General features: G+C 36.1%; 2 protein-coding genes across 9 annotated transcripts; both read right to left on the reverse strand.

Moving 5' to 3' along the window:
• Window positions 1–2,518: 2,518 nt before the first annotated feature.
• LOC147482172 (protein ENHANCED DISEASE RESISTANCE 2-like) lies at window positions 2,519–12,470 on the reverse strand. Of its 2 annotated transcripts, none has more exons than XM_086575838.1 (21): window positions 11,636–12,470; window positions 10,142–10,216; window positions 9,994–10,047; window positions 9,837–9,902; window positions 9,696–9,757; window positions 8,353–8,483; window positions 8,213–8,259; window positions 8,036–8,136; window positions 7,426–7,521; window positions 7,244–7,308; window positions 7,085–7,156; window positions 6,518–6,664; window positions 6,130–6,431; window positions 5,183–5,246; window positions 4,893–5,068; window positions 4,156–4,257; window positions 3,947–3,997; window positions 3,718–3,861; window positions 3,324–3,419; window positions 2,987–3,088; window positions 2,519–2,866 (listed from the first exon to the last, which is right to left on the reverse strand). In XM_086575838.1, the coding sequence occupies exons 1-21, from the start codon at window positions 11,786–11,788 to the stop codon at window positions 2,774–2,776; spliced, it is 2,199 nt and encodes a 732-aa protein (XP_086431964.1). In that variant the 5' UTR covers window positions 11,789–12,470; the 3' UTR covers window positions 2,519–2,773. The 2 variants fall into 2 exon arrangements, with proteins under 2 accessions (XP_086431964.1, XP_086431963.1); XM_086575837.1 differs by having other exon boundaries at window positions 5,183–5,252; window positions 11,636–12,467.
• Window positions 12,471–13,687: 1,217 nt separating this feature from the next.
• LOC147482173 (putative polygalacturonase) lies at window positions 13,688–19,309 on the reverse strand. 7 transcript variants are annotated; one of them, XR_015203718.1, is made up of 4 exons: window positions 18,707–19,309; window positions 17,724–17,998; window positions 14,153–14,257; window positions 13,688–13,903 (listed from the first exon to the last, which is right to left on the reverse strand). XR_015203718.1 is itself a non-coding variant. In XM_086575840.1 (3 exons), the coding sequence occupies exons 1-3, from the start codon at window positions 18,708–18,710 to the stop codon at window positions 14,231–14,233; spliced, it is 306 nt and encodes a 101-aa protein (XP_086431966.1). In that variant the 5' UTR covers window positions 18,711–19,308; the 3' UTR covers window positions 13,688–14,230. The 7 variants fall into 7 exon arrangements, 3 of the variants coding, with proteins under 3 accessions (XP_086431966.1, XP_086431967.1, XP_086431965.1); XR_015203716.1 differs by adding an exon at window positions 16,624–16,812 and having other exon boundaries at window positions 13,688–14,257; window positions 18,707–19,261; XR_015203715.1 differs by lacking the exons at window positions 13,688–13,903; window positions 14,153–14,257 and adding exons at window positions 15,081–15,524; window positions 16,624–16,812 and having other exon boundaries at window positions 18,707–19,261.

The following is a 19,309-nucleotide window of genomic DNA, read 5'->3' on the forward strand; positions in this document are numbered from 1 at the left end:
CGACTTCCTCTTGTTCGCTTTCGTGGTCTAAAGCTTCCTGTAGCTTTATATACTTGTACACGCAAGTGTACAAGTCTTCCAATTTTTCAGGACGCTCCTTCATGAGCGACCTGTATAGCCAGGTGTTTTTCTGGATCACCTTGGTGAATGCCAAGGTTGAGAAGGACTCTTGGAGGTCGCTATCTATAGACAGCAAGTCGGTCTTGAATCGTCCTAAGGAGGATATTGACTAGTCTTTCTTCTGGGACAACATGGAGAGTGAGTTAACGTCAATTTTCTTACGTCTGTTGTGGATGTAATGGTTAGTGAACTGATCGGTTAGCTTCTCGAAGCTATCGATGGAGTTCGGTTCCAATTAGTAGAACCAATCGAGAGCTCCTTCTTTCAGGCTTGCAGAAAACAAGCATCATTGCAAGTAGTCGAACTCTTGCGCACTATAGAGTGCGAGGCTCTAGATGTAGCGAGCTACGTGTTGACTGGGACACGTACTGCCATCGTACATCGCAAAGCGCGGCTGGATGAAATCGTGCGGGGGAGGGTTTACTAAGGACCTCCGGTGTGAATGGAGACGCTCAATAAGTTTTCAGCATCTTTTGGACGAACTGAGTGGCATCCTTCTTCACAGTACTCTGGTCAATCCGCTGAGAGAGGTTGTTGATCTGCTGGTTGATATCGTTGATGTTGTCTTCTGTAGTGGCACCATTAGGGTTGTGCGTAGCGATCTGATCTTTTAATGCAGCGTTTTCTTGTCGCAAGATGTTGATGCTGTCGTTCATGGCTCCCATATGTGCGGTCATGCTCTTCATTTGTTCTTGGAGGCTTTCCATGCTTCGTGGGCTTGAGATTTGTTTGAAGGATTGTAAACTCAAGAAATTGAGCCACAGACGGCGCCAATGTAAAGGTTATGTTTCGTTTTACTTTATTGGTGTAGGCAATTTGGGGAGAAAGGATTGTTTGATTGGGTTTGACCGAGTTCGTTTGGACGAACTGCCTACATATCAAGTTCTCTCTGCTGGGAGAGACTTGAATCAGGTCAGACGTAGTTCCTCATCCTCTTTATATAGGCAAGATGCTCGCGCCTCTTGCTCTCCCGCGTTAGGTCAGGTTCAAATTTCCTCCTCGTTGGCTAACCATGATGGCGAGTTATGGAGAATCAATGAGATGCGTGCCTGAAGCTGTGGTCATAAAAGCCATAATAATGACATACTTTACAAGCCATTATGAAACGGGATGAGCAAGAGTGATGTGACCTAGATCGTCTATTTGTCTCGAGTCACTATGAAGTGAGCTCGTACGACGAAGTTGAAGATCGTTTGATTTGAATAGATCACTTGCCTGAGTTGGTTCACTATGAAGCGAGCTCTGAGGACGAGAATCCAAAGTTGGTTGGTAGCTCTGTTTATGCTGGACACGTACTTGATATTAATTGGATGTGAATATTACTCTCTCACAGATCCCTATGACTTTATGTAGGCATTTGTTGGACACTTTTGTGCCACTTTCTCATGTACAGGCCATAGGCATATACTGCGACTGGAAGCTTTGAAAAGGTACTCCACGCGTACAGTACGTTCTAATATTTCCGACTATTCAGTGTCTTACACACGTGGTTGCAATGCTGCGTGTAGCCTGTGCACTAAAATCGAGGCAACAAATCGGTACAGTATATATGTTTTGATGTTTTTAGTCTGCATCTGCTTGTTTCGGTGTTTCCTTGCTAGGAAATTCTTTCAAGTAGGAACCGAACTATATGAAGGATGGGTCATGGGTGACAGACTTGGTCGTAGCTATTTGATACCATAAAAACAAATGCATATGGCCAGTGAAATCCTTGCTACCATTTCAACAATACCAACTTCTGTTTAGAACGTATGTGCACTCTTTTGGTAGAATTTCCGTCACACATCTTTAACTCGAGAATTTGCCAATCCAAACGTCTCTTGATCAATTGGTTTCCCAACTTGGTAGGAAAATATGGCAAACATACTGGTATAAAAAAAATCCGAAAGTTGGTTATGCTAGGAAAATTTCTCGCCATGACAACGATCAATAATTTCTCGTTCCACACTTCCATCAGATGCCTAACATATTTTATCCTTTGTCTCCCCCCCCCTGGGACTCTTCTCAAGCTAAGCTAAGCAGAGGTTGTGAATTATCTGTTCACCATGTGAGGGGATACAAGAAGCTAGCACTTCACGGACACAAGACCCTCAACGTAGAATGTTTAATATATAAAAAGTCCCCGGTAGATTCCCTATGTTTCTAGCTCAGTTTCTGTTGTCTTTTATTGATATTATTATATTTACTTGATTCTAAGTTACTAAAATCAATCTTTACTTGATCAAGTGAGACTGCGTAGTGATGATATAATATTGCAGGCGCAATCATTTGTAGAGATCGACTGTGCAATTTGCTCCCCCGTCTATCACTCTATCATGGATATTGGGCTAGTGAAGTTTTAGATTTTGATCTGTAATTCAGATGGAGCAACTATTCATGTTATCCTCCAGTCTCCATATAACAAAAAGCTGATATTATAAACATAATCAATTTAACGATGAGCTTCAAAGTAGGAAGAAGACATTTTCTTTACAAGTGCAAAACTTCCCTTCCAAAGAATCTAAATGGACACAACACTTTGCTACCAACTTCAGAATTTGATCAAATGAAAGTCAAGAATGCAGATTAGCTGTAGAATATGCAAATTCAGTCGACATCATCATCTGTATACAACTGAGTACTGTAACCAAGAGACTACAAGCCGGAGCGATGATTACGGTTTTACTAAAACTGATTTGGTGGCATCCAAATGATTAAAACGACATGTTCCAAGTAGAACTTCAGGGAGCTCCTCTGGTGTGTTAGCCTACATGAATGTGAGAATCAAGGTGGTTGTATAAGAGCAAAGTCAGAGTATATGAAAACCATCAAGAGAAAATAAAAAAGAATCCTTTTCCTGACGAATGTGAGAATCAAGTGAAGTTACCTGAATGAGGAAAGCCATCTCTATAACCAAATTATTCAGATAACCAAGAACAAGACTAACGACACCCCTCGCAACTGTCGATGATCCAATATCAATTCCAAGCTGAAATGAATTGCAATTTACTAAGTCACTATTTAAACAAACTGATTCTGTAAATACTAGTCAACTATCCCTTCCCTTTCCTGTGGTACTTCCTAAACTTCTGCAATATTCCTCAGATTGCTCGTGTTGTTGTTAGTCCATAACATGAAACAAAATGTATTTCAAACACGTGTGCATGCTAATGCCATGTAGACTATAAAAGCTTCAATATTTCAGAAAAAATATGAGATTTTACCTCCAAGTAGTTCTTCCCACGAAAATAGTTTATTTCGAGCGCTTGACCCACCAAGCATGCTTTCTTTCCAACACTCTGCTTTACTATCCATGATCCCTAAGAGACAACCGAAAAAGAAAAATACATCTAATTTCAATACTGTACATAGAAGATTTTAGAAATTTCACTGCATAACAGTTATAGGAAGGTTAACAGGATTGAAGTTTCCATCAGAAAGTAAGAAATAAAAATGATTTAAAACAGAAGATTATACTTTTACTTAATATCAAGATTTGTCGACAAACAGAGAGAAGTTTAGAACCAAATCCATGAAACAACTTTGTAGTAGAGGAAACAATTGCAGGAAAAAGAAAATGAAGTATCGAATGTACTGCCCAATGATTTCTATGCTAACCTTAGATATGTATGGTATGAGCTTAAACCTTGAATTCCTATACGCGTCATCTCCATTAATAAAGCTCTCCAATAATGGATTGTCTTCCACAGCGGTATTCATCATATAATACAGTGCAAGGTTGTAGGTAGTCAATCCTGGGACCTGCTACGTGATACTTTTCAAGCATAAGTTTTCTGATGATTGTGAAAAACATTGGAAAAATGGAATAAACAACAATCCCATTAACCTGAATGTTCACAATAAAGAAGAATTCAGGACCACCCTGTGCAGCATATTTCTGCATAGTTCCAAATTTCACGTGTAAGATTAAGAAATTTTTGTTGAAAAAGACTTTTTTTCATTCTAAAAAAATTATGATTTTTTAAAGTTCTATTCCAATATACATAAGAATATGCCTATAGCCAAAGGTAATCACAATATGAATAATGAGTTAACCTGAACAATGCTTCCTGGACGACCACCAAGATCATCTTCTCTCTTGTCAGATTTTAGCCAGTCCGCTGCAACCATTTGCATTAAGGTGCCATTTGCTTTGACCTGATTAACCGGAAAAAAAGGGAAAGATGAAACAGACAAGTTAAAACAATGATGACAAGTTGACAACAAAAAGTAAAATTTTCCTTGTAACTCTGTATAGTTGATTCAATGGCCATACATCTGCATCTCAATTCAGGTTTCTTTGTCCTTTTCTTTTCACACGCAATGCATCATTTGATGAAGTTGTTAGAATATATCATTATATTCTAACAGAAGTTTCATTAAATAAAAGAAAATTTCGCAGGAAGAATTCAAGTCATTCACATGCATGAAATTTGAGAAAAAAAGTGCATCATCATGAAAAAGCTTGCTTTTCCAATTTCCAAAGCTAGTAAGGTTTAGATTTTACTTGCTCATTAGAACATGAGCATTTCCATGCCAAGTTTACATGGAAAACTATCAAAGAATTGTTGCTTCCTTGCTCTTTCAATAAAGTATTAAAGTAATTGTTGCTTCACGTCACTTCCTAACGAGGCACCTCTTGCAAATGCATGGACAATGATATTTTGCAACTTCCTGGTATATTATAGTTTATTATGTGCATGTTGAACACTAAGCAGCTACATTTTTTGTCAACGGCCATCTTTAAGTAGTATATATTTTGAGCCCAATTGATTCCATGACAAAAGAGTTACCTTCTGATGGTCGCTTAGATACTGATGTCCACGGATGAGAAATGTGGAGGGATCAGCTGTTGTCCAACTGCAAGCCAAATTACAACTAGGATCTTTTGGTAGAGTGGACCCATAGCAACAAGGAATGCTATCTTCTCTTGCTAGGTCTTGTAAGTCCATGTAACCCTTCTTTTGAACTGCATCACATGGATCCTGACGTTGTTTAAAATGAAAACTAGGAAGCTATCTAGGAGAATCAGTTATATACACCATAATGATGAAAGTAGAATGCTAGTGAAAGTAATACGCACCTGCAAGATCATGCAACTTTTTAACAAGGTTGGCAGCTGTTGACAGCCTTGGTTGGCGTTGCTCCTGCATCTTTCATTATGAAAAAAGCAATGTAAAGGGAAAAAGAGTCGAAATATTGCATAAAAAGAATACAACCATAAGAAACTTTGATCAATCAAATGAAGAAATAGAAAGAAATAAACATTCCAGGGTTGATGATATGGAACAGGGTGACAAGGGTAAAAATCATCAAATAGGTAACATGGATCCAAAGCGTAAATTCTGCCTCAGGATAGGAAATGCCAGAAACCATTAATAATTTAGAGGTGGAAAGAAGATAAACTACTTCAATAGATGCGGAAGTAAGATTAACTACTTCAAAGGAGTGAGCATGCAAGTTCCATGCATCGACATTTAGGAGCTCTTATGTGTACCATCAAATATGTCACTTTTTTTGATAACCAATCGTTTCTCAGTAGACCAAGAAAACAGAGTTGGTCGACTGGTTGGTGGTCCAAGTAAAATCTCTAGCCCATTACAGGACCACAAAGTTAAATCCATAAAACATCATGGAGCAGTCACCACATTTTTTCAACATCTACATTCAAATTATGGATGTATCAGATATCATAGTTAGGATTGTTTCCAGTTTAGGCCCATAGATCTCAGAAGCAGCAGGGCCAAATAATGGATCCAAATCCTCCCGCATGCACCTCTTCACTAAAAGAGTAATGCCTCAGCTTTTTCATGAGCATAAGTTTACTGTAAACAGTACTACCATTGTATTTACCCCTATTGAGACCAATTTTGAATATCAATTAAATACTAGAAAGTGGGAACTGTAGTACAGTTGTATGGGTTATGCTATCACTATGCCGCCCCTTCCATATATCGTTGACAAACTTCTAAAACTTAAAGCTTGGCTCTTTATAATATAAAAAAAGACCGCGTCCATGACAATAGGTACCTGCAAATGCATATCAGAAGAGGACCGGCCATACTCCGACCAATCTGATGGCTCAGGAACGTCGAAGAACTCATCAGAGGCATCATTCAGCTCCCCAATGCTTGCGGATATTGAGTATGACTTTTCCAATTCTTCTGCTAAATCCTGTTCATCACTGTTTTCATTCTTCAGTTGGGTTTTAGCTTCAGTTTTGAAGTCTGCTTTTTCAATCTGTGGCAGCCCAATATCTCGTGTCAACTCTCCTGACTCATACTCAGATACAATGTAGTTTCCTTGTCTGGCTTTAAAATACTCTCTCAGTGCTGCAACAAGGGAACAGATATGTGATACACTTGACATAAGAATGCACAAAACATACAAGAAACCACTTTATCAGTAGGAGATATGCCTGCAACTCTCCCAAGCATGCGGATGGTTATAGATCTAGCTGATGATGACCGCACATAAGACTTCCAGAACTTCCAATCAATAGCTAGCATGTGCTTCACAACTGATTGTTTCCCTTTGTTTACAGGAGAAATCACATATCCTCCACCTACGTTAAAAGTAAAGAATATAAAAATATTGCACTACGCAAAGACTTTTAAGACAAAGGTTTTTGTTCTGAACCATGCATCACAGATACCAAAACTTATTTGAAGATAATTGACTAAATTATTCTTTTATTATTATTCATCGAATCACTAGTAAATCATTGTTAGTTGAGTCATTATGTAAGTGTTCACCCTGCTAAGGCTTCAAGCAGCACATACGCAAGTGGTTGGGAACCACTATTGTATTGCGTTCCTCTTAAATTGTGCTCAAAGGGTCATATGCATAGCAGTATAGGCATATAGCTGAACAAGGAAACTCATTTCTTCCTTTCTTCATGTTCTGACACATATTGGAAACTGATCACTATGGAATGATTATAAAAAAAAATGCAATATACTCTAAATTATAAAGCATACATTACTTTTAAGGCAGGCACGGACATAGCCAAATCGGGGTTGACACTTCTTATGAAACACAGAATGATATAGAATAACTGCAAAATAACATAAACAGAAGAGTAAGTATATGGCAGGGATGACGTAGAGTCAAATTTATCTTTGTGATTTAAATGCATATCTACCATACGTCCCATCATCCTCCCGTCTCCAGTAACGCCGCAATAATAAATCTCTTTGTCTCATACCCCTGCAGACAAACTATGGCTCATTAAAAAATAAAGCATATTATAAAGAAGTTTCTGATTAGTAAGTTATAATCAAAATTCTGTTCAAGAACTATGTTAACAAAGGTTCAGGATCTGACCAAGGTAACCACTCGCTGTTCAGCTGCTTGTGAACAATGTCGTTATGACCATCGAGGTGTTCAACCACACTCCCACGGAAAAGGCAGAAGTCCCACCTGCGAGATGCTTTGTTGAAGTGTAAATTCGTAAGAACAAGACATTTGCTAGGAAAAGAAATATATACCAGATGAAGATTGATGCATTCCGGTTTTTTTTGCTAGTAAAATCTTATTGGTGCGTTCAGTTATGAAACCTTAGGTTGTGTCTCTCTCTTTCTTTTTCCTTTTTACTTTCAAAGAATCATGCATTTCTCTCTCTTCTTCTTCTTCTTCTTTAGCGGCGAACAAACAATCATATCCCAGTGATGGTAAATAACTAAATATCTATATATGTTCAGTCAAGTTGCTAAGTCCCGTTCTCTCCATGTTCAAATAATGGCACAGGTCTACTAACTTTGCAACATATGCTTTGTTTACCAATCAAACACAAGGTAGCAGAGTTACATGCAAGGTCCAGAATGATCAGCAAGTACACCTCATATATGGAAATATTCACCTCGACAGTAAATAACAAGTACACTAATTGTAATGCTACAAACAAGAAACGAATGAAATCATCAACTGAACTTACTCTGATCTTGATGGACCAAGAGACATAAGAGCTCGGAAAATGGCTTCTGAAGTACCATCAACCACACCCACTGCCATTATGGCTGGATGATCGTCCCACTTCTGCAGATAAGGAGCATAGTTCAGCACACAGCTCTATCTGCAAGTCAAGGACTCGCATATCAAATTAGATACTTACCGTCCCATGAACATCTCTATCTTTTGCCTCTTTAAATAGCCGCAAACCTGTAAAAAATTTCCAAGGAAATAACTATGAGTCTATGACTATTTAGTAATCATTAAATTTATTTTAACTTAGAGAAGAATTTTTGTATTTACCATTTTGACAGCCGAAAATTGTCCATGGAGAGGGTGCAATAACATCAGCTGTCACTAGGTCTGTATTGATAGATGAACAGAGGGTCCAATCTATGGAGTTTGTACGAGATCTTTCCTTATTACGATTCAATCTATAAGAACATGATGTGAGTTAGAAAACAAGGGGAGGGGTGTTAACAAAGCCTGCAGTTATGTCTGACTAGAAGAATGAAATCCACAACTCATGAAAAAGAGTTTTCCTTGTGCTAATATTTGTATGTGTCTAGCATAGTTCCCAAGATCGTGTAATTTCTTTAAGCCAAAACACGCTTCTTATAAGAAAGATCTAAGACTCTTAGCAGGCCCTTGCTAACATCGTTCAGAGACAGACCAAATATGTTGTTGAATATCAGGGAAGATTTGTCAAAACCTTGTTGAGCCCGCCAAAAAAAGAGAACCTCTTTATCAACTTTCTCAAATCCCAATATATTAGGACCTTCTAGCATTTTTGTAAGAAATGCAAGAGGCAGCTAACAGAAAAGTTGCATAAGTACCTCCACACTGAAAAATGCTGGCCTTTTTGTTCCTCCCTTCTTTTTGTTTTTTGCTTCTGGATATAAAGAGGGTACTTGGAGGACCCCTAGACAAAAATGTGTCTATTTGCGAGGTGGTGGTATGAAAACTTAATACAGAGTTGTTCTCCATCCCTCCCAGCCCAAAGAAAAGTGTACAAGATTACATTAAGGCTCAGAGCAGGGAGGAGTGTTTTAGAAAAAATTTGCACCACTTTCAACATCTTAAATCTTGCACTTGGCATGCATATACAGCAAACATTTGAGAAGCTCATATAGAAAGACCAGCACTCAGGCCACACAGGTGTGAAAGGGGAAGAAAGAAGAAGGATCCAAAGCTAAGTTACTTGGACACACCATATTCCTAAAAACACTCGGTGTCGGATGTGTCCACATATCCGTGTCGGACACGAGACATGCACATATTGCATGTGATATACCTCAAAGTTCAGTATTTATCAGTGTCAAACACTTCGTGTTCGTGTCGGATACGGATACAGGTACCCATGTCAATGTATGTAACTTAGATCGAAATCATATTGGAACAAAAGGTTGGACAATTTTTTTTTTTGGTCGGAAAAAAAAAAAAAAAAAAATGTTGGACAATTAAAGCTTGAAACATTCATGAACAGTACACTGTACACAAGCATAAAGAATGAAATACAGCATCTAAAGACACAGATTTGTCTGGCACTACTCTAGAAAAGCTATACTACTAACAGAAAAGCATCGATCTCAGAATCAAATAGCAAGGTCTACTTTTAGATGGGCATGACGGTAATACACGATTACCTGAAAGACTGCCATTTTCTTTTGGAGCAACCTATCATATTTACTTCGGGGTATGAACACTCCTGTGAATATGCACAAAACCATCAGTCTTCTACTCAGAAAAACAACTATAGGGTTATCTGAAAGTTAGCAAATAAGAACCTTTGATGCAGCTTCTTGCAAAGAACGAATCCATCTCGCTGCTTCTTCTGGACTACTTGCTCCTAACTGTGATACTAAATGTCGAACGTTAGAAACCAATCTTTATACAAAAATTTAAGTGTAGAGAAATTTTTTAAACTTTAAAAAGTTTACCCACCTTTAGCTGATCATTGTGATTGGAAGTGTTATAAAGGGTGAAGATGAAGAGCACCTGCAAGTAATTGTATTTAGCTGACAATAATATGCTGTAAAAAGGGTAGATGTATAAAAAAAAGAAAAAAAGAGAGCATTCTTGAGGTTCATACTTTCCTATGAATGCTCTCTCTCCCATTGTCTGTGACACGAATGCAGCCATCAATGTTTGCGCTTCTTACAGGATCCTGACGAACAAGGTATTGTTTAATATAATTGGTCAGTAGATTATCACAAAGTCAATAGAGTATTGGTTCAGTAAGCATTAACAACAAGAAGGTAACGATACATAACTAGGATCTTATCCAGCCCATTCAATTTATGTGCAAAGAAGAAGTATCACCGACCAATAGCTAGTACATAGTAACCATTGAAGCATTCTTTAACAAATCTTTTATAGTTGGATACATACATGTATAATGTATTTAAGGACCAAAGACATAATAAACGAACATGAACGTGAACGGCTGAAAGGAAATTAAACAAGGGCTGTTTTGTGGTGACGAAGATCTCCCAAAGGGATGAATGTAAGAAAAACTTTTACGCTGACATTAAAAAACTCTAGATCACTCGCCATTATTCTGGATACAATGCATCTGTGCCCAAAGGTTACCTAAGAGAGTCTACTAGATTGCATTACTGGATCTGCATGACAGCTTGCTCTGCTGAGTCTTCTTCATTGAGGTATACTGCACACTGATTAAGAAGTAGTGTACCGCTTTGTCTCAACTAATCAAAGCGCTTGTAGCTTCATACTAAAGGAATTGTGGGACGATGATCAGATCATCTTGGTGATCAATACTGCTAATACATGAATCAGAAATAGCTAGTTGTCCCATTGAACCCAGTTGTACGATAAAAATCATCTAGATTTGGTTTTGACCAAGCTGACTAAGTAATTAATAAGATTCGGGTCCATATACTTTAAGTCTATGAAGCCAGCTTTCGAAATTTTTCTTTTGGTCAGTGGACACCGTGAGTTTTCTCGAGATGTTAAAAAGTGTATGGAGATGGTCTCATTAGAAAGCAATCTGTTGATGGAGTCATGTCCCCAGATAATCGGTCTTGACTTGCTATTGCAAACAAACGGCATAAAAGGCACTGGTTTTGGAAGAATATCCATGAAAAGTTCCCCAACTACTCTGTTTCCCCCCCACTCATGTATGCCAACTTACTCATATTCCATTATATACAAACCTTAGAACCAAAACAAGGAAACTGCAAAGAGAGAGAAAATACACAAAAGAATGTAACACCGTCTTCCCTCCACTTGGAATATGGAACCGGAGGACTAAATTCTAACAACCAGTCCTCAAAACAGGTGAGAAAAGGCAACATACACAACAAAATCAGAAAAAATGTAATAAATCATATCAATATTTAAAAGGGAAAAACAAAATCAATATCCACATATTTGGCAACAATTCCTCATCCAAAAATTTATCTAACATTTATTCATTGTTCATTAAACACAAGGGAGAATCCAAGAAGCTCATTCTAAAAACACATGCATGAATAAACAAAAGAACAAATATTCTATATCCCCAAAACATGTCATTGGTTATATCAACAACATTAAAAAGAGAAGAGAAAGAAGGCCATTATACCTGTTTGTTTGACAGGGGTGTAGATTTGAAGTTTTTAAGACAATGGTCATCAAGAATGAAATAACGTTTTCGTGAATATTGTAAACCAATACGATTAGAACGTATGAGATATAACCATCCTTCCATTCTTCCTTCTTTCTGTGAACCACTCATTTCTTTCTTATATAAAAGTTGTTTTCTTTTCAAGATTGTAATGAGAATGTTAAATGGACAAGGGTGATTCTCTGAACCCACAATGCTGCAAAATGGGTATCAGAGAATCATTTCTTGTGTTGTCTTCTTTTCTGTTAAAAGAGATAATGAGACAAAAAGAAAGCTTGCCTTGATTGAATCTAGCTCAGATTTGTTAATTCTGTTTTACTATTTTTTTTTTTATTACCTTATTTAAGGAGGCAGAGAAAATTAATTTTTGTTGATTGACAAGTTTGTTTTAAATGTGATAAGTAATTGTTTGATATTGGCGGGGAGTCCATATTTCTAGTATCATCACCTAAAGATTTTACCAATTTGATAGAATGTCGTGTATTTGACGTCCATGAAATAGTCATTGAGATGTATTTTGAGAATAATACTCAAATATTGAGAGTTCATATGGAATTACATTGGCAATGCAATCTCACAAGTCATGGATCTTGATGCCAATTTGACGTAGAGTTAAACTATAGACAAGAAATACATGATAGAGCCAAAATAATTGTTTAACAACTTTCAAATTTCACCAGATATGGACATTTGATGAGTTTACAAGAGTCTTATACTATTCAAAAGAACCTTAATGCAACATTAAAAGAATTGTAAAGAATCGAATAAACTTTATTAATTACTAAACAATAGAATGTCTTGTAATAACTAATAACACATATACTAATATATATAGTATAAACATATATTAGTATAAACATTATAAAGGCATATTAGAAAGAATACCTTGAGTTAGTTATTTATGGTATGATTGGGATGGTCATGGGTCCATGTGAATAAAGAGGCCTAAAGCCGGCTACTGAGAAAGAGCTGATTTTGAGCAGTGAAAGAGCTGGGATTCTGAGAAGGAGTTGTCTTTTTGCCAAAATTGAAAATTTCAGCTGTGTGATAGCTATACTGTACTGTAAGGTATCAAATGGACAGTTACCAGTGAGCCAACTATTTCCTTGCTGTCTATCCAAATCTTGCATATGATGGTTCGTCACCCTGTTTCACAAGTCACAATAACCACCATAACCTTACCCTTAAGTTTCTCAAATTTAAAATAAACTTAAAATGTTTTATGTGACCTTTCTTTCTCAGTTCCTATCTTGTTGATTTTATGTGACCTTTTTGTATCCTAGTTTTGTATCCGCTTTTGTTCCACCCAAAGATAAGAGGTCATTGAATGACATTTGTAAAGGCTGGCTGATGTCTCGGAAACCAATTATGTAAGACGACTTTCTTGATTAGTACGTAAACCGGTAGGAGTTTGCCTAACCCCAACTTAATTCTTAAAAAACACGTAATAATATATAATAAAAAAGATAATTAGGCCTGAGTAGTTAGGTAGCAACCTTCCTCGTCAGTGGCCTCCCCAAGTTACACATTCTTCAAAATCAATTCAACGTTTTTCAGTAAATATCATCAGTACATACATATGCATTTTAGAGTGTTTTCTTGGTGAGTTGACAAAAGAATATATAATTTGTGACATAATAATCTTGAATTCTTGATATTTCTAATATGAAATGTCCAAAATTAATGCACGCGACATTATATGTATTACAGTATTAACTAGCCATGCAGCCCGACCTGTGGTCGGGTCTGCTATTTTTAAACCCATCAGAAGGGCCTGTTAATTTTTCAAAAAAAAAAATTATTGAGCTTTTGTTCACCTATAAATTTAAGGCCAGTAAAGTAAATTTGGGTTTTTTTAATTTTTTAAAACTTTTGTTGGACTTTTGTTAATGAATTTAGATTATGTAAAACTGTAAGTGCTTAAGAGTTCGACACTTTTTTATGAGAAGAAAGCTTCAAACATTACCGACGGCAAAACAACAATATCCGCTTTGAATAGAAACTAACATCTTACAACCGTGCAACTTCATCCCCTGGATATATGACAATAATGGAAATCTTTTAGGTTGATTTCATTACATTTTTAATAGCATCACCATGCCACCACAATTTTATAGGATTCTTACACATAAAAATGAAATAAATCTAATTAAAATACATAGATCCTTGCCTCTTTGGGTAGTTTGGAACAACATAGAGCTATCTCAAAGCCATTAATCATTCCCTCTGCGAAACAGTATGATAAACTCATTCACATCTGACATGCCTAGAACAGAGCTTCTCAATTCTATTTGTGAATTTCAAATGAGAAAATTTTACTAATTAAGTTTGTATTTATTAGCTTTTATTTTTTCCATACAGCTTCGCAACACTATAATGAGATCTATATACAATTAAAAAAATAAAATAAAGATGACTACATTTGGTTCCCGATTATATCTTAAATTGTTATGGAGTTAGCAACAAAAACATCACCTGCCATGTCATGCCCAATAATGCTTATCATAAAAGGTTTAGCTCTAAGCTATGACATGCATTCGACAACATTCCTTGCTACTCCTGCCACATGGTACGATATGCCTGAACAGGAAAGTTCCAATCAATAAGTAAAGAAAATAGGAAAAGAAGGAAAAGGGACAAAGTAACATTTAGTCTTATTAATAAGTATCACAATTTGTTATTTTTTCATCATTTTTGCTTGGAACGTCAGCCTATATATGAAAAGTGAGTTTATTCAGACACGTGTCATCCAACACAAACACAAGGAGGCAAACACATGTACATCTCTCCAATCTCAATATCAATCCCCTCTCTTATACTATAATGTTTCCTGTCGGCCCCTACCTGTCTTCCCGATCCTATCAATAGTAAAAAAGTAAATGAACAAAAGCATTAAGGTAGCTAGACAGTCACATATCATGTACACATGATATCTGCATAAGTTTCTAAAAAAACCATATCATGGATGCATTGTTGTTGCACAATGACCTTTCGTATTGAGCCTTCATATACACGTGCCTATCAAATGAAACTAAGTAAACGCCCTAATAAAACCAAACACTGAATAGATTTAATCACAAAATCTCGACAGTGTGAAAACAAAATTAAAGTAGGAAAGGTGAACTAAACCTTGTTTGTATTTGACTCTGATGCTTCGCCACCACCCATTTTGCTCATCTTATGCGTAAACCCTAAATTTCTCACTTGATTTGGAATTTAGAGTTAGGAAATTTAGGGTGGAATTTATAGAGGAGAGACATACACCCATGATTTGAAAACTCATACTTAACCACCCACTCCATCCCGATTTTGTTTCTCTCACATCTATATTTTCGTTATTGACAACTCTACCCTTTGGGAGGTTTTATCTAAAAAACCATATTGTTATATGCAATCTCATACATTCGCGGTAATATGGACTGTTTCCTTATTAATTGTGCATACAAATCTCAAAACTGAACATATATGTAAAATCTTGTGTGCATGTTAAACAATTTTGAATACACACATTACGCATGTTAGAACTACACGCAATAGTCAAACAATTTGACCATTACATATTATGCACAACACAATTAATAACTCGCAAATCTTAGTATGATTAAAACCTTGTAAGTAAACCACTCCAAATCAAACCCCTTTGTAAGACACTTCTTAAAAGCTCGAAAGTTTTTCCGATTATAGAGAGCCTCTGAAATTGCAATAAGTGCCATAGCTCTAGTCATACTCTCCTCATGTGTAACAACATCAACTTCTGCACGGAGCACATTAGCACCCAGTCCCCAATTCTTAAATACCTTCTGAGACAGTTGATTCTGCTTCAAAATTTTCTCGTACTCCACCAATCCTGCATATACAACTTTAAGAAGACGACTAATATGGGCAAATTCAACTGAATCAACATCTCCTAATTGAGCTTTATGTATTTCCAATCCTTCAACAATGTGGCAAAGCCTCTTTATAATTCAACACTGCAACATGTTAATTGCCACACTAAGCTCACTACTTGCAAGAACTGAAGCCGTGGTATTCGTGTAAGTTGAACGTAACTTGGCATTGATAATTACCTATGATGATTGCATCTTGCATTATGTAGTTTAATTGGTTGGCTTCAAATTCAAGTTCATTATTTCGTTGAAGTGGCTTTCAAAAAATTTAGCGCCATAATGGTTTCACTCGTTAAGTGAATCTCTTTAAAAAAGCTATCTCATGACTTCTCTTTGATACCATATATGTGTAACTTAACATCAAGTAACATTCTGGTTGAGGATATTCTACTATTACATGTGTAATCAAGTAAAAAATAAACAACATAAAATGTGTGTTTTTAAAAAAAAATAATAATAACCAATTAATGAAACTTGAAATAATTCGATTCACATGGTTCTCATCTAAGTTCCAGTATACTATTTCATGATCATACATTATTAACGTTGTCCTTAAACCAAAGAACTTTGTATGGCTTTAAGAAACAAATTCATGTGTTCTTCCTTTGAAGTAATTTATGCTTAACAATTGGCGTCATTGCAATTATTAGCCCATTATCTTGACCAGTAATTTCTCAACCAATAACTAACTTCTACTATATAAATATTTGAATGAGACAAAAAAGATAGCAAAATAGAGGGGTCTAATCAATGATGCAAACAGTAATCCAACCACTACACAATTCATATGCCCTTGTGACAAAGTATACAACCACCACCAACAAGAAATCATATGTAGTTTTTATTAGTAGAAATTGTAGTCTCTCCAAATCCTCTTTTTAGGTTTGTAAAATTCACAAAGCTAATGCAGTAATTGCTTTCTAAACTTTTCAAATCAAGTCAAAACATATTCAACAAAAATACTATAGTTGATCTCATATACTTTCTTCGATTGATTATCTACACTATTGCAAGCAGGTAGAGAGAGAAGGTTAAGAAAGAATAGAATCGAAAACTTACTGATAGAGAGAGAGAGTTCTTTTATTGATGGTGTTCAATAGGGATACAGTTTTGGTCTCATGATGTTCGATTGTAGTTATTTTCTCGAGTTCTTCAATAGTGTTCGAAAAGGCTAGGATTTTGTCTAGGTTGATTGTGCTTTGCAAAGGGTCTGTTTCGCCATCAAACCAATTTAAAGCTCCAGTGCAACTGTTAACCATCAAACTAATTCGTTAGAACTACAAACAAACACCATTGAAGAAAGTATATTTAGAACTTCAAATTTTCAATCTAGGGAGGAGGGAAATCCTAATTAGCTCATTACGGGGGGTAATACTAGTTAACCCAATAATAATCAAACAAAATAATATTTTTTTTTATGACTCCAAATCTAAGGGCAAAGTAGGTATATTAGATTGAAAGTATTATCCCTCAACATTTAGTTTGCTGCATAGTGTAGCAAGTCAACAACAAAACAAACTTTACATTGTCCCCAGGGTATTGAGGTTGACTGGAGAGATATTATATTTTCCCTTTATTCAATATTTCAATTGGTTCTCAACCATACAAAATTTGTTTTGAACTTCCATTACAACATGCATAGTTCTTGAGTTCTTCTATAGGTCAAATCTACCATACAATCAACGTAAATCAGTCTCCTATTTTTCAATTCATAAACTAAACTTATAGGGGGATTCTTCATGCAACAGAACGTCATACACTTGGTAAACTTTCCAGCCATGGCGATCTTCTCAAGTGTAATTCTCCTCCAACTAAATGGTATATGCAAAAGGGAAAAAAAAGGAAGAAAAGTTCGATAATAGAGGAAGTTAGACACTTAAACCTCACTTGTCATTGAAAACGTCTCGGGGATTATTATTCAAATTTCAGGTGCATCATTTTAGCAACTAAGATTGTTCACTTCTGGATCATTTCAGTTCAGGTGTCCTTCAATTCATTAAGAAGTTTATCCGCCAAGTTCGATGCCATTTGTGACAATTGCATGTACTTATTAGCTTATATATATATATAAGTTTGTGAACAAATTCAATAACAAATGTAGAAAGAAAGGGGGAAAAAAAAACAGAAGAGAGAGCCAGTGGAAGGGACGGGATAAATACCTGAGATCCAAGGATCACTGCACCTTTCTCCAAGAAGAGAGTAAGGTGGCTGATGAGGTTGAAGTTCCCAGTCAGCCATTTCCCAGGTGGTACATAAAGCTGGGCACCACCTTTGTCAGCAAAAGAATTAAGATAGAAGATTGCATTCTGAAATGCAATGGTGTCGAGCGTTTTCCCATCCCCAACTGCTCCAAACTCTAAGATGGAGACACTATGAGGTCTGGGCTCCAATTCCGTCTTGAATTTGCATTTGCTATCAGTCACTTCTCCTTTTGCTTCAACCACAATGGCACCAGTAGCAATAGAAATGACACATAAATAAGAAAACGACGAATAGAACACATAAGTAACACAGTGAATCTAAGCCTTATGCGTTCCATCAGTGATAAAGAGAAACTAAATAGACATTATTATGAAATAAAGAGGTTAGTCCCGCAAACCCGCAGTTGGAACTACCTTCTTAATGCAATTATAAAACTTCAAGTTCTCAAATATCCAAAACTCACCAAATCATAATATGGGGAAGACATGAATAATAAATAGTAAACCACACTTTCTGAGCAATTCCTCGAAGAGTCATTCTCCCCAGAAAAGTTTGTTTATGAAATGTAGTCGACTCTTTTAAAACATAGTAAAATCAGCAATCAAACTTTTGGCTGGTTTTCAAAAAATAGATTATAGTGTGCTCACAACCAAACAATACTCACTCTCACTTGTCGGACATACGTGTGGAATAAGCGAACGTACATATGATATAAATTCTTTCTTACTATGATTGAAGTGTATCCACAGCCCAACAATCTCCACTGTCATTAATGAATGTACGTTAATGTGGCATAATTTTTTCCTCTCCAATTAACTTAATAGAGTATTCAGCAAATAAAGTTCGACACTAACGTTAAAAATCAGAACCTTTCAAATAAAGAATCAAACATGCAGCAAATAAATTGGGTGGAACCAAGAAATTCCAATAAAAAACATACCCATAATAAATCGACAGCAAGAGAGAAATGAATTGGCTCGAGTAGATGCCAAATATGCATTTTGGGAACGTAGATTTTTTTTTCAGAGAACTGTGGAGACTGAGATTCATGAACCCTTCAATTGGATGAGATTGGAGAGATGAGAAAGAAAGAGAATGAAAGAGGCAGAGATGTTCTGCCGCCATAGCTTTTTTTTTTGTGAGAGAGTTTGGGGCGTTTAACAAATGGGTTGGGTTTTGTTTGTTTTTTTGGTTGTTAATTACATAATTACTCAATTAGGTGTGTATTTTGGTTTTTTTAATCTCTAGAATGTGAAAAAACCAAAACGTTTTTTTATAAATGGCTAAACACAACAATAATAAAGTTAAATAAATAATTAACCAATTAATTATTTTTTAAATAGGGATTTTTTTTATAATAGCAACGGAAAATATATACTTTAATTCATGTGATTCTAGCGGCTGAAAATTCTACACAGTATCCAAATTTTAAAAACACAATCATCTCCACAAGTCCGTTAATAATATAATAAGAGTGTGAGACCTCTCACATGTCGAAACTGAACTCAAACTCTTGAATGGATATCATCTGGTGACAAAGAAT

This window comes from Coptis chinensis, chromosome 8 (assembly GCF_015680905.1).
Source record: "Coptis chinensis isolate HL-2020 chromosome 8, ASM1568090v1, whole genome shotgun sequence".
NCBI classification, from domain to species: domain Eukaryota; kingdom Viridiplantae; phylum Streptophyta; class Magnoliopsida; order Ranunculales; family Ranunculaceae; genus Coptis; species Coptis chinensis.

Bases quoted from the DNA above. Each gene is read 5' to 3' on its own strand.
- LOC147482172 (XM_086575837.1), bottom strand. From the start codon at position 11,788: ATGAGTGGTTCACAGAAAGAAGGAAGAATGGAAGGATGGTTATATCTC. The intron at 9,758-9,836 runs GTTCTTATTTGC...GCATATTCACAG, and splicing joins TGCAAGAAGCTGCATCAAAG to GAGTGTTCATACCCCGAAGT. The intron at 3,862-3,946 runs GTTAATGGGATT...ATCACGTAGCAG, and splicing joins TCTTTATTGTGAACATTCAG to GTCCCAGGATTGACTACCTA.
- LOC147482173 (XM_086575840.1), bottom strand. The intron at 14,258-17,723 runs GTATTTATCCCG...TTTCCTGTTCAG, and splicing joins CAGTGATCCTTGGATCTCAG to GCATATCGTACCATGTGGCA.